Source organism: Kogia breviceps, chromosome 2 (genome assembly GCF_026419965.1).
Source record: "Kogia breviceps isolate mKogBre1 chromosome 2, mKogBre1 haplotype 1, whole genome shotgun sequence".
Taxonomy (NCBI): Eukaryota; Metazoa; Chordata; class Mammalia; order Artiodactyla; family Physeteridae; genus Kogia; species Kogia breviceps.
Window position 1 is genome coordinate 19284989 of NC_081311.1, and position 12333 is coordinate 19297321.

General features: G+C 51.1%; 1 protein-coding gene across 9 annotated transcripts in view; it reads right to left on the bottom strand.

The window, feature by feature from the left end:
- Positions 1 to 3422: 3422 nt before the first annotated feature.
- Positions 3423 to 12333, bottom strand: part of RBM20 (RNA binding motif protein 20) — a 209131-nt gene continuing 200220 nt past the window's right edge. For all 9 annotated transcript variants that reach the window (XM_067024692.1, XM_059054897.2, XM_067024697.1 and 6 more), the window contains 2 exons: positions 10737 to 10858; positions 3423 to 6462 (listed from right to left, as the gene is read on the bottom strand). In XM_067024692.1, the coding sequence (XP_066880793.1) occupies positions 6352 to 6462; positions 10737 to 10858 (233 nt within the window). In that variant the 3' untranslated portion in view covers positions 3423 to 6351. The remainder of the gene's footprint in view (positions 6463 to 10736; positions 10859 to 12333) is intronic.

A 12333-nucleotide genomic window follows, 5' to 3' on the forward strand; every position in this document is an offset into this window, starting at 1 on the left:
GCTCACACACTTAATGCCTCCAGGTTTCCTCAATCCTCACTAAAAAAAATCTTCCCTGGGCTTAATCTGGTCGGTCACACGTGGCCTGTGTTGTATATTATCTCAGCTCCTTGCTGTTAAGAGGCGGTGGTGGTAAATAAACAATGAAGTTCCCCTCAGGAAAGAAAGATTGAAAGTGCAAAGCCTGGCCCGCATTTTGGGGCAGTGGGAAATACCCTTCTGATCACGACCTTATACCCCTAAATTCCCCAGGAACTCAAAAACACGGCACTTTCCTCCCCGCCCTGAAGCAGAAGCAGCACCCCCCCCACCCCGCCCCCCGCCCCCGGCCCTTCCCCCATGGATCCAGCTCCCCGGGTGAAAGCTCCTGAGTAGGGAGAAGGAAGCAGCAGTGTTTCTCGGGCACTTTCAGCCTTCCTGCCTGTTTTCCTGCAGTGCGTGGGTGGAGGCCTTTCTTTAGCTACACTCTAAGGAGCGGAAGTGTTGAGATCAGTTTCAGGAATTTAACAATCAGGAGGTCAGTCATAAGCACCTGAGTCTAGCTAAATTTGGCTCTGTGATCCTCCCAAGCCCTATTCCTGGCCCACCCAGGGTCTAAAGGTTTCAGCAAGAAGCAGGAACAAGAGAAGACCCCAGCCCTGAGAAGGGCAGTAGAGAATAGTGGTTAAAAGCATTGTTTGAGAGTCACGTGCACCTGGGTTTGAACCCCAACTCTGCCACTTACTGGCTGCCTGTCCCTGGGCAAACCGTTTTAGGTCTCTGAGCCTCATTTTCCCCATCTGTGAGATGGGAGAATAACGGTGCCTGTCTCTCAGCGTTGTAAAGAGGCTAAGAGACAGTGTCCCTACAGAGTGCACACTGAGTGTGGCGTGCAGATAGGCTTAATAATCTGCAGGGCTAATACTGGTATTCGTGGTGGCTCACGGAGCGTGGGAGAGTGTGTGTGACCCCAGGGTTCCCCGCTGGCAGTGACAAGGCCCTGGGGAACTCCCCTGCTGCCTGTGACTCCAGTCTCCCCAAAAGGCCTGCTGACTGTACAACACCCTGCCCTGAGGGGGCCAGCCTATCACCAGGAGTCTTCTTAATAATCACAATGCATTCAGCCATTAACGAGGGTAAAGAGACCATTGGAAGACTTTTGCCTAACCACAGGAAGTATGAATTCAACTGCAAAAAAATCCTGACACATGCTCCAAACCCAGTCTGATGACCACCCCCTACCACCACCAGCTCCCACCATCTCCATCTGCCATGGCCAGACCGTAGCTCCTCCCCGCCCTGTCTCCCATCTTGAAGCCTTTTCCACACTGGAGTCTTCCCTACCTTGAATGGTTTGCATTCACTTCTGTTCTTCCCTTCCCCCCGGGCAAAATAAATGTCCCTTCTATTCCAGGAGCTGCTGGGGAAGTCCCCGGTTGACATCTAGGGCAGCGTTTTTTAAAAGCGCCAGCGGTGGACTCCACCTGCACTGAATCAATCACCAACGAGGCTTGCTAAGATGCAAATGCCTCACCCCCAGCCCCTATGACCTAGTGAGGCAGGATCTCCACGCAGAGGGCCAGGAATTTCTAGTTCTAACAGGATTCCCCAGGTGATTCAGATCCATGCAAAGCACAAGAATCAGTGGTTTGTTTTGAGTCCTTGCTGATTGCTGGAGTCCAGCTAGGGCTAGACCTAAAAAATTCATGAAATAATTTAGCTGAAAAAAATCCAAACTCCCCATGTGTTCCCAGTAGGACCACCCAGGACATCTGGATTCCATTCTTACCTTATACCAATAAGTGGTGTTACCTTAAGCAAGTCACTTCCCCTCTCTGGGCCTGTTTTCTCCTCTGTAAAAGGAAGGGCCAGGACTTGGGGGTCTCTGGGGCCATCCTGCTCTAACATGTTGGGAAATCCACTTGGGTTAGGCTGCTTTGTAGGGTCGGTGTGATGGGAAAGGAGAATGGGGAGAAAGGAGAGGGTGAGCCCAGATGTCCCATGACTGCCTTGGGGGACAGTCAACAGTTGCTGTTCAGAGGGGCACAGAGATCTCAGGCCAGATGAGGGCCAAGGTCAGTACCTAAGCAGCCTGGCCTGCGAGGGGCAACTCAAGGGTCTGGGGCCGGGGCAGTCAGGCTGGGGCAGTCTGGTGCTGATCCTTGGGGAAAGGAGGGAGCCTGGGTCTGAATGTCAGGGCTCCGGCCTGGTAGACTGGATCAGAACCTGGCTCTCAGGCCCTTAGGAACCCGAGAGAGCAAACGGGAGCCCCCAGGCATGGCAAGGAACTGCAATTCAGGGGGGCCCCTGGCAGGATGGCTCCATTGCACAGCTCCGGGGGGCGGGGGCATCTCACAGAATACAACGTGCGTGGCGCCCCCAAGAGTTGTGCCACGTGGAGGGACGCGCTGGGACTAGGCACCAAGGGTACCGCCAGCCATTCTGGATCCTGAACTTAGGGCGGCAGGACGAGCTCCAGGCCCACCCACTGCCTTGGCCTGCTAGGGCGCAGCCAGCACTTGAGGGGAAGGATGTTTCTCCACCCCTCCTGGTTGGGAACTGGAGGCCTGAGCTCAGCCCTCCCATGTCCACAATAGCGGGGGGGGGGGGCAGGGGCGGGCAGCAGCAGGCTTGACGGGAACTTACCTCAGATGGACAAATCTGCTCCCACTAATTACAGGCAGCCCCAGTCACTTTGCCCTCTGGGGCCAGACTGCCCAGCCCCTCCCCGTTGACTCGGGAGCACTGCCAACAGGAGGGGAAGGCCCAGAGAAGGTTCCAGGCCATTCAAAGGACTTGCTAACTGGTCCCAGGAGATTGGCATTGTTTTGCTAGAAGAAATGGTTTAGAAAGAACGTAAGAACCACTGAAAATTGGAGGGTTGCTGTCTTGAGCACAGACTCCCGAAACAAAAAAGATTCAGCAGCATAGCAGCATAGCAAGTGCTTTCACCAGCAATCATCTTAACCCTGAAACAACCAGGGAGGTGATTAATACCATTACCCGCCCTTACACCAAGGAAGCGGGACTTCGGAAGCCACAGAGCTAACAAGTGCCCAGGCTAGGCGCTGACCACCTCACAATGATGGAACCTCCAGAAACAGCCTGACCCTGGCATAGGACAACAAAGTTTGGCCACTAGAAGATCCAAGAGTACTGGGTAGAAGGGCCGGGGGGTATAAGAGGCCAGGAGATTTTTCTATCTGACCCTTCTGCGGTGGGGAACAGCAGCTCCCCACTTTCCCAGACTCAACCCTCCTGGAGGTTCACCCCTGAGGAGCTCTGATCCCCCCAGAGGCCTGAGTGGAACCTCTTGTGTCCTCTTTTTTCAACTCTTCAGAAACATTCTAGATTCAGAGAGGGACCAAATCCCAACTTCTGTGCTCGCTGAGCATCCTCCAGCCAAAGGTTGAGGGATCCCTGTGTGACAGATGGCTACTCACTCGAGGGCTTTCAAATTCTCTTTATTAAAAATCTTTTTTTTTTCCTTTTGTAAAAACAAACACTTGCGGTCAGTTATACAGATCGGGAAGAGTGGTGACGATTTATGGGACACTCAACAAATTCCAATACTTTACAAGTTCAAACTTAGATGAACTAATGTTTTTCTTTTTTTCCTAAGCTCAAAAGTCAAACTCTGGTCCAGTTCAAGTACAAGATTATACTTGAACAGATCACATTATACTTATACAGATCACAGCCTCAGAGTGTCCAGGGAAACCCTGATACTAACAGCTGCTGCTCACACCAACATCAAATTTACCAAATTCTTTGGGAATACTCTATGGACACACTTTATTTCAGGTGTTTACGATAAAGAGAAAGTATACAGGCCTTTTGTTATGTTAACCGGGGTATGAATAAATTTGTTGCTCAAGGCAGCAGTTGCTCTTGAACAACCTTTTCGGGGAGACATTTTGAAATGGTTAACAAACATTGAAGAAAAGCTTTAAAAAAAAAAAATCAGTATTTTCCTGGTTGCTTTTAATACTGCGTTGTGTATGACACACGTAGGAATAAAAAGTGCAAATTATAGAGTGGTTGAAACTATGCCAATGGAACTGTATAAAAATAAATAAAAATAAATATATATATACACACAAAAAAAGGATCTTAGATGATTTTTTAAACTCAAGGTTCTGATTGACTGCAAAGAGCCTCTTTTCTCTCCTTCACAGGGCCATTCTCCAGCTTTAAGATATGGGGAAGGTCAGTCTATCAGCAAGGGAGCTGTTACATTACTAGGGAATTCAGCTGTTGGAACAGCCATCCAGATTTCCATGGAAACGCTGCTTGGGGGATGAGCTGGCAGGGTCAGCTTCCACTTTGTTGGGAGAAAAGACTGCCAGCATCTCTGAAAATGCAGTTTTAGCCTTTAGGTTTTTCCCAGCAAGGTTCAGTAAGGAGGCCAGAGAGCTGTCTCCTGACTTCCCACCAGTGGGAAGGAAGACACACAGGGTCAAAGGTTTCCGAAAAATGGAGGAGGTGGGTTTCCAGAGCACCAGGTAAAAAAACAGAGGAGTCAGCCAGGGGACCAGGTCTGGGCTGAGTCACCACTTTCAAACTCTACTCTCTTTGAGACACTCACCTTTGCTGAGGCCCCAGCTGCTTGATGCCAGGTTCAGGTTCCCTGCTACCTCCAGCCTCTCCCTATACCTGTCCAAGCTGGTCTGTTTGCCTCTGGTGCTCGCCTGAACTCTTGACCCTTTCACAGGTCCCCAACAGCTGTCTCCTTGCCAGCGACCACTTGCCCCAAGGTTTACACGTGAACCTCTCATGTTCTGTTTTTCCTTCCTTTCTGCGCCTCAGTTTCCTCACTGATAAAACGTCAGTGTCCAACTCAGATAATCTCTCTACCTTCTGCCTTTAGTGCAGAGGACAGAATGCACAGTAGAGTCTTATCTACCATTGAAAGAAAAAAGCAAAAAATTAAAATAAAACACACAATCTCGACCCAGTCTGCCTGCCTTTGGTCAGGAATAGAACAGGAACCGTCTCCCGGGGCAGAGCTGGGGCGGCCGCCTCCGGGCGAGTGTCTCAGCTTGACGAAGTAGCACCAGGCTCCCCTCTGACCTTCTCAAGGGTTTCTCCAGGGCTGCAGCTGAGCCTCATCTCCCCCCAGCACCTTTTCCCAGACCCTTCCAACGGATGGCAGACCCTGCAGCCTGTTCTGTCTGGGGCCTGAAGCCACTGACCTTTCAGTATGGCAGAGCCTGGTGGGAAGGAGCTCTGTGCTGCGTAACATTTAATATCAAAGTCTGCACACGGGGTCAACTCTGAGATGCCCTTGACCTTCTGCCTAGTTGGAATGGGTCCACCTACAAACACCTGGCAACCCTCAAATGCTCCTCAGCCCTGCAGTCTTCTCTCATTTGGGTCCCCTGCCTCCAAGAGACCATTTAAAAACCATCCCGCTGTGAGGCTGCTGGAGCCCAGAGTGTAGGCCCCAAAGGGCGAGTCAAGGGCGGATGCCACTTCCTCGTTTTGGTGTCTCCCAAGCCAACCATTTACAGCTGGGAGGCCAACCTTCAACGGAAGCCCTGACCTTCTGCTGTTTTAACTGGAGGGGGAAGATGCTTCTGTTTTCATTTTTACTTAAAGTGAGTCTAGACCAAATGCACTGTCCAGAGTAGAACAAACCCTGGCATCTCCTGAAATCAAGAGGAAGGAAATACATCTTGGGGGAACTTATCAGAGCTTCCAAAATGAAGGGCTCTTTTCCTCCTCAAATTTTCTTTTAAGGCATGAATCTGGTGGGCTTCTAGAACGACAGAGAGGATTAAAGAGTTATGAAAACCAGGGCTTTTCAGAAAGGTGGTCCAGCTGGAGGAACTCCCATCTTCTGCCCCACTGACTATCTAGGGTTCCCCCCCTCCAGGACTGCAGGACCAGACTCAGCTCCCCACACACACAGGATGCCAGGCAGAGAAATTGCTCCAGGTTCACTGGCGTGGTTCTCAACCCAGGAGTCTCTCTTTTTTTTTTTTGGAAGACTCAGGCTGGCTTGACCTGTCCTATCCCATCAAGAATCGGAACACTGTGAAACTCCCTGAGAAGTTGGATTTTACGAAAATGGAAATGACCCTGGGCACAGAAGGAGGGAGAGAGGGGGGGATGGGGAGGAAGAGAGAGAAGCGAACTGAAAGGCTGTTTGAAGGAAACAGGAGTCGACCCCCCCTCAGCAGGCTGGACACACCGCGGTGAGGCCTCCGGCAGATGCTTCAGGGGCATTTCATGAGTCTCTGAGGACGGACCCAGGCCACGTGGCCTGCCTGGTCTTCCTTCCTCTCTGACCTTAGTTCCTGTCCCGGAGGGCGGGAAGGCCCCACCTCTCGGGCCCTCCTCTCCCCGCTTGCAGTAGTGGCAGGGATGTCAAAGCTTTTTCCTTTCAAAGTGAGGCACGATTCCGCTGTCCTCGGGCCGAGGGCTGCCTGCCCCCTCGGTCTCCATCAGGCCCTCCTCGGCCAGCTGGGACAAGTACTTCTGTGGGACAAAGACGGGGCGGGGGGAGAGAGAGAGAGTGGTAAGCTGGTAGGAGAGGAAGGGGGGTGTGCCTCGGCCCCCTCTCCTATCACCTTGCCCAGTGGGTGGGACCCCTCTTCTTCCTCCCCAGATGTTTCCAGGGCTCCAGGACTCATGCTAAGTGATAAGCTCCACCCCCTTTATGTTAGTTCACAAATGACCCATAGAGAAGGAAGAAAGTACAGAACCTAACCATAGCAAACACATCCGTAGGCCTTATCCCAGACCAAGTGCTATTCTAACTGCTTTTCTTCTATAAACTCATTTAATGCTCACAACAACTCTACTTGTTTTCCAGAAAGATTTCTAGTATCCAGGCAGCACATCACGTGTAAAAGGCCAAGGGACGAGAGGGAGGCTGGAAGGGTGGGGAGGGGAGCAGTTCTGTCCTATAGCGACTGTGAAAGACAAAACCGCAGCCTGACGTTGGAGACTCCAGCAGACAGGCTGGCAGCCTCAGTGTCTCGGAGGTTCCACGGTGGGGGGCTACCTCCGCCCCGCCCCAGGGCACTCACTGCTCCCGCTGGCCCCCAGCCCGACTCGGCGAGCCTGTCGGGCTGCTCCTGGGATTCTGGATTCAATGCAGTGAGGTGGAACCGGAAAATGCCTGGTGCCCCAGCTGCATATCCTCTGATGGGTGGGGCAGCCAAGGGCAGTGCAAAAAGCACTGGATTAAGAGTCAGCAGGGTTAAGTCCCCCGCAGTGGTCAGGTGTGTGGGCTTTGCCATCAGATAACCTGGGTTCAAATGCTAGCTTTCAGCAGGCAAGTTCTCCAATATCTTCGACTGTAAAGTGTGAGTAATATAGTAACTACTGCATAAGGTTGCTGTGAAGTCCAAGAGAGGTACCATAAACGATTGAGCACGCTGCCTGGCATGGAACAGACACTCAGCAATGTCGCCCTTTGTCACTAGTGGCACCAGCTGTCTGATTTGGGGAAAGTCACTCATCTTTTCCCAGCTCCAGACCCGAAACTGTTAAATGGGAGAAATGAGAGCTTCCTCCTTCCTCCTCCAGGGTTGATTCTGAGGGTCAGACAAGATGATGTGCTTGAGGTGACGGGGTCGACCTGCTGTCTTTAGGAGAGACTGTGGTTGGCTCTGAGTGGTGGGTGAGACTGACGGGGAGAAGGGCAGACCGTGGATCTCTCCGGGCCAGGCTGCTGATGGAGGGCCGGGTTTCTCCTCCACCTGGTCTCAGGGAAGGCATGCGGGTGGGGGTGCCACCAACTGGACCGAGCAGGCGTCTCGTTTTCCCATCTAGCGCTGACTCTACCTGCTATTCCGATCACTCTGGTGGGTTCTCTCAGAGCATGACCAGCACTGGGTACAGCCAGGATTGCAGAGAGAAAATGAAGGTTCCTTCTACCCTGCCTCAAAGAACAACCCGACTCCTACCTCAAGGCCTCCTGGGGATGCTAGGTTTACAAGCTGCCTGACTTAGGTGTCAGCCAGCACCTGCTACTTGGGGCTGAATTTCTCCCTTTTCACACGTGCAACATGGCGCGTGGTGCAGTGGGTGTGACTGGGTGGACGGAGACATTCTGTCAAGGCCACTTCCCAGATAGGAAGAAACCCTATCTGGGTAGCCTGCGATGGAGGCTCCCATCTTCAGGACAGGTGCGCCAGGGCAACCTGAACTGCAGTTAGTGGGCGTAAGGGGCTTAGCCAGCATCTGGACCTGACATGCCTGGGACCACAGGAATGGTCTGCTGTGGGGAGGCGAGTCTGCCTGGGGGTTTGGCCCGGAGGCCCAGAACATAGTGCAGTCGGCTGCCCTGCAAAAAACACAGGGTTTAGAATTCAAGGCCCTGGCAAGTCTGCACTCACTCTTCCTACCTTCCTGGGTGACCTTGAGCTGTGTGTCTCCTTGGGGGCTATACAATCCAGCCAAGAATGCCAGATGAGATCACAGGTTCTCATGTTGAAGTATCATAATCTGCTGGAAAGACTTTTTAAAATGCAGATTCTCAGGCCCCACGCTAGAGAGAGAATGAATAAGCAAGTATAGGGTAGGTCCAAGAAGCTACATTTTAAAAAGATTCCAGCTTGTGTGAAGACCAAGGTTTGGGAAAATCAGGACCGGATGATCTTCAAGACCCCATCCAGCCGTGCGGTTCTAGAGGTTTAATCTTGTTGGGGGTGAGGGACGATGATGTCTTCAGGGTAGACAGCTGCCCTTGGCTGGCGCCGGGTAGCCCAATCTGAACCCTTGGCCTGGCCAAGTCACTGCCCGCCCCCAGGAGAGGCTGTGACCTGGGCCCCAGACCTCGTGGCTTCCTTGGTCATAGAACAGCGGCTTTCCAGAGGGAAATCAAGAGGCTTAAATGACCTGAGTTTGGGCGTAGCCAAGGACAGTCCCTTGCAGATGGTGACCCAGGCCATGACATGGGTCTCAGTTTGCAAGACCAGCTTAGTAGAGTGAAAAGAGGAAAGGGATTAAGAATCAGGCAATCTGGCCCCAGGCCTAGTAACTCACCATCTACATGGCCCTGGACAAATCCAAGGCTTGGACAAATCCTTGGCTTCTCTGGGCCCCAGTTTCCTCAATTACAAAACAAGAGAACTGGCCCACATCTGAGTTTTCTTAACTGGGGTACACATTCAAATCATTTGGAGAACTTTCTCAAATTACATATTTGAGAAAGTTCTCAAATTCTCCTGAACACCTGGCCTAAGTAGTATAAATACTTTTTTTTTTTTTTGTGGTACGTGGGCCTCTCACTGTTGTGGCCTCTCCCGTTGTGGAGCGCAGGCTCCGGACACACAGACTCAGCGGCCATGGCTCACGGGCCCAGCCGCTCTGCAGCATGTGGGATCTTCCCGGACCGGGGCACGAACCCACATCCCTTGCATCGGCAGGCGGACTCTCAACCACTGCGCCACCAGGGAAGCCCATAGTATAAATACTTTTGAAACACTGTCTAGGAGATTTTGGTTCACATCTCCAGTTAAGAACCACCAGAGCAGCCATTCTTTAACAATTAAACTGATAGTAATGCCTGCTCTGGAATTAGGGCATGCTGCTACCCCAAGGGTGTTCTAATGTCAAGGCCTTGTGCCTCAAAAATGTAGTTTGGGGCTTCCCTGGTGGCGCAGTGGTTGAGAATCCGCCTGCCGATGCAGGAGACACGGGTTCGTGCCCTGGTCCGGGAAGATCCCACATGCCGCGGAGCAACTAAGCCCGTGAGCCATGGCCGCTAGGCCTGCGTGTCCGGAGCCTGTGCTCCGCAACGGGAGAGGCCACAACAGTGAGAGGCCCGCATACCGCAAAAAAAAAAAAAAAATGTAGTTTGATTTCTTGTAGTAAAAACAGGAGGTGCCTTGATATACTTCTCCCTGAGTGTCTGATCTTCCATGATTTGTATTACATTACTAATCCCGAGCTTATGCCAGAAGTTATATGAAAATCACATTCTAACATGCTATATATTATATAGGTATATATTATAGGATATATTGCTATATCTTGTAATTTTAAGAAGTGTTTTTTCCACACAATTAACAGTTCTGAAATTGAGATGCATTTTACAGTTGATGGAGTCTCACCACTTAATTTGTAACATTTTTTCCTTGTTGATATCAAAAAATAGTGGTGTGGCTTACCACTGATGGCACCTTAGATTAGTTAAAATATGGTATATAGGGTATTTTTATGTGCCACGGTTAATATACTATGAAACGTACTTATTTTATTTTTTGCTTATCTCCTACGCTAGACGGAAGGTCCATGAGGGCAGGGATTGCTGTCCACTTTTTCTGTTGTTGTCTACCCAGTGCCTAGAATAGTGTCTGGTCCATGGTATGCCTGTGATAATAGCTGCAGTATGCACGGACATTTCAATAGAACACAATAGTGGGTTTTATTCTAGCAAACGAGGATAGTGCACAGGGGAAGAGAAACATAGAGAAATATCTGCATCTGGAACATCCAGGTGAAAAGGGACCAGACCCAACCAGGGGCCAGGTGAACACTAACAAGTCATTCGGTCTAGAGGGAGAGGCAGTTACAAAAAAAACCCAAGCCAAACAGAATGCTTTGTACCAAGGTGGAGACAGATGCTCTGAGAGCACGTGGGAAGCAGCTACCATACGGAGCCACCTGGTGGAGTCAGGACTGAGAGAACAGGAGGAGTTTTCCATGAGATGGAAGGAGACAGCAACGCCCAGAAACTGAGGCCAAAGAGCACTGCCCACACCCTCCCCGGGCGCTAAGCAAGGAAGGCCGCCGGTTACCTGTAAGTTCCGGTAGTGGACAGCACTGCGACAGTGACTTATCTTTGCCATCTCCTCGCTCGTGTAGAACAGCCCGCACAGTTTGCAATAAAAGCCGGTCCTGGGCACCACGAACTCCACCCCTGCAGAAGGATTGGAGGTGGACAGGTAGGCAATTAGGAAGGTGGAGGGAGGCCCCCGGGGTCCAGACAGCTGTCAGGTGGTTAAGAGGAGCAGTGCACTCCAGCCCTCAATTTCTGTTGACTTTGGCTGGTTACCCAGTTTCTTCAGGCCTCAGTTTCCTCATTTGCGAAACCGGCACGAAGAAAATAGCATCCACTTCATTCACAGGCAGCTGTGAATGTGAGGGATGTACTCCCTGAAGTGTGATGAAGGGCTTAGCAATTATATGCTCTGCAACTGCCTTTAGGAAGTAGGTCCAGGCTCTACTACAATCAGCCTATTTCCAGGGAAAAGAGGAGGAACGAGGTTTCTTCCATTTCCCTGGGTGGATTTTGTTTCTCCACACTGGACCCCCTCTCTGCAGCTGTTGTGGCCAGGACTCTGGAAGAATACTTTTTTTTTTTTAATAAAGCGAATGTTTTTTTAAATTTTATTTAATTAATTAATTTATTTTTGGCTGTGTTGTGTCTTCGTTGCTGCGCACGGGCTTTCTTTAGTTGTGGCGAGTGGGGGCTACTCTTCGTTGTGGTGTGCGGGCTTCTCATTGCGGTGGCTTCTCTTGTTGCGGAGCATGGGCTCTAGGCGCGTGGGCTTCAGTAGTTACGGCACGCGGGCTCAGTAGCTGTGGCTCGTGGGCTCTAGAGCGCAGGCTCAGTAGCTGTGGCGCACGGGCTTAGTTGCTCCGCTGCATGCGGGATCTTCCCGGACCAGGGCTTGAACCCATGTGCCCTGCATTGGCAGGCGGATTCTTAGCCACTGTGCCACCAGGGAAGCCCCAAAATGCTCTCATTTTTGTTTGCTTATTTTAGAATTATGTTCATTAAAGAAAAAATTTAAAGATAAAAGTGAGGAAAAATCACCCAGAGTCATTCCAATCAAAATATATTCTTCCGGGCTTCCCTGGTGGCGCGGTGGTTGAGAGTCCGCCTGCCGATGCAGGGGACGCGGGTTCGTGCCCCGGTCCGGGAGGATCCCACGTGCCGCGGAGCGCCTGGGCCTGTGGGCCGTGGCCGCTGAGCCTGCGCGTCCGGAGCCTGTGCTCTGCAACGGGAGAGGCCACAGCAGTGAGAGGCCCGCGTACCACAAAAAAAAAAAAAAAAAAAAAAAAAAAAAAAAATCTCAAAATATATTCTTCCACACTATCTACATAGAGAGCCTTTTTTGGGGGGAGGGAGACATTTTACATCACACCCTAAGTGTAATCCTAGCTCCTCCTTTTTTCATGTGATGATCTATCATAAACATTTTTCCATCTTTCTCCAGTCTTTACATCTGAACCATTAATTAGTAGCATTTTATTTATGATGCGTTAAATAAAAGTCCCAGGATTCTGGGAGGCGTTTTGATTCCGAGGAAGAGAAATGGTGGCCCAACAGCCAGACAAGTGACAGTGTCACAGCCCAGAGGATTCATCTTTGAAGTGGGACGGTGGCCG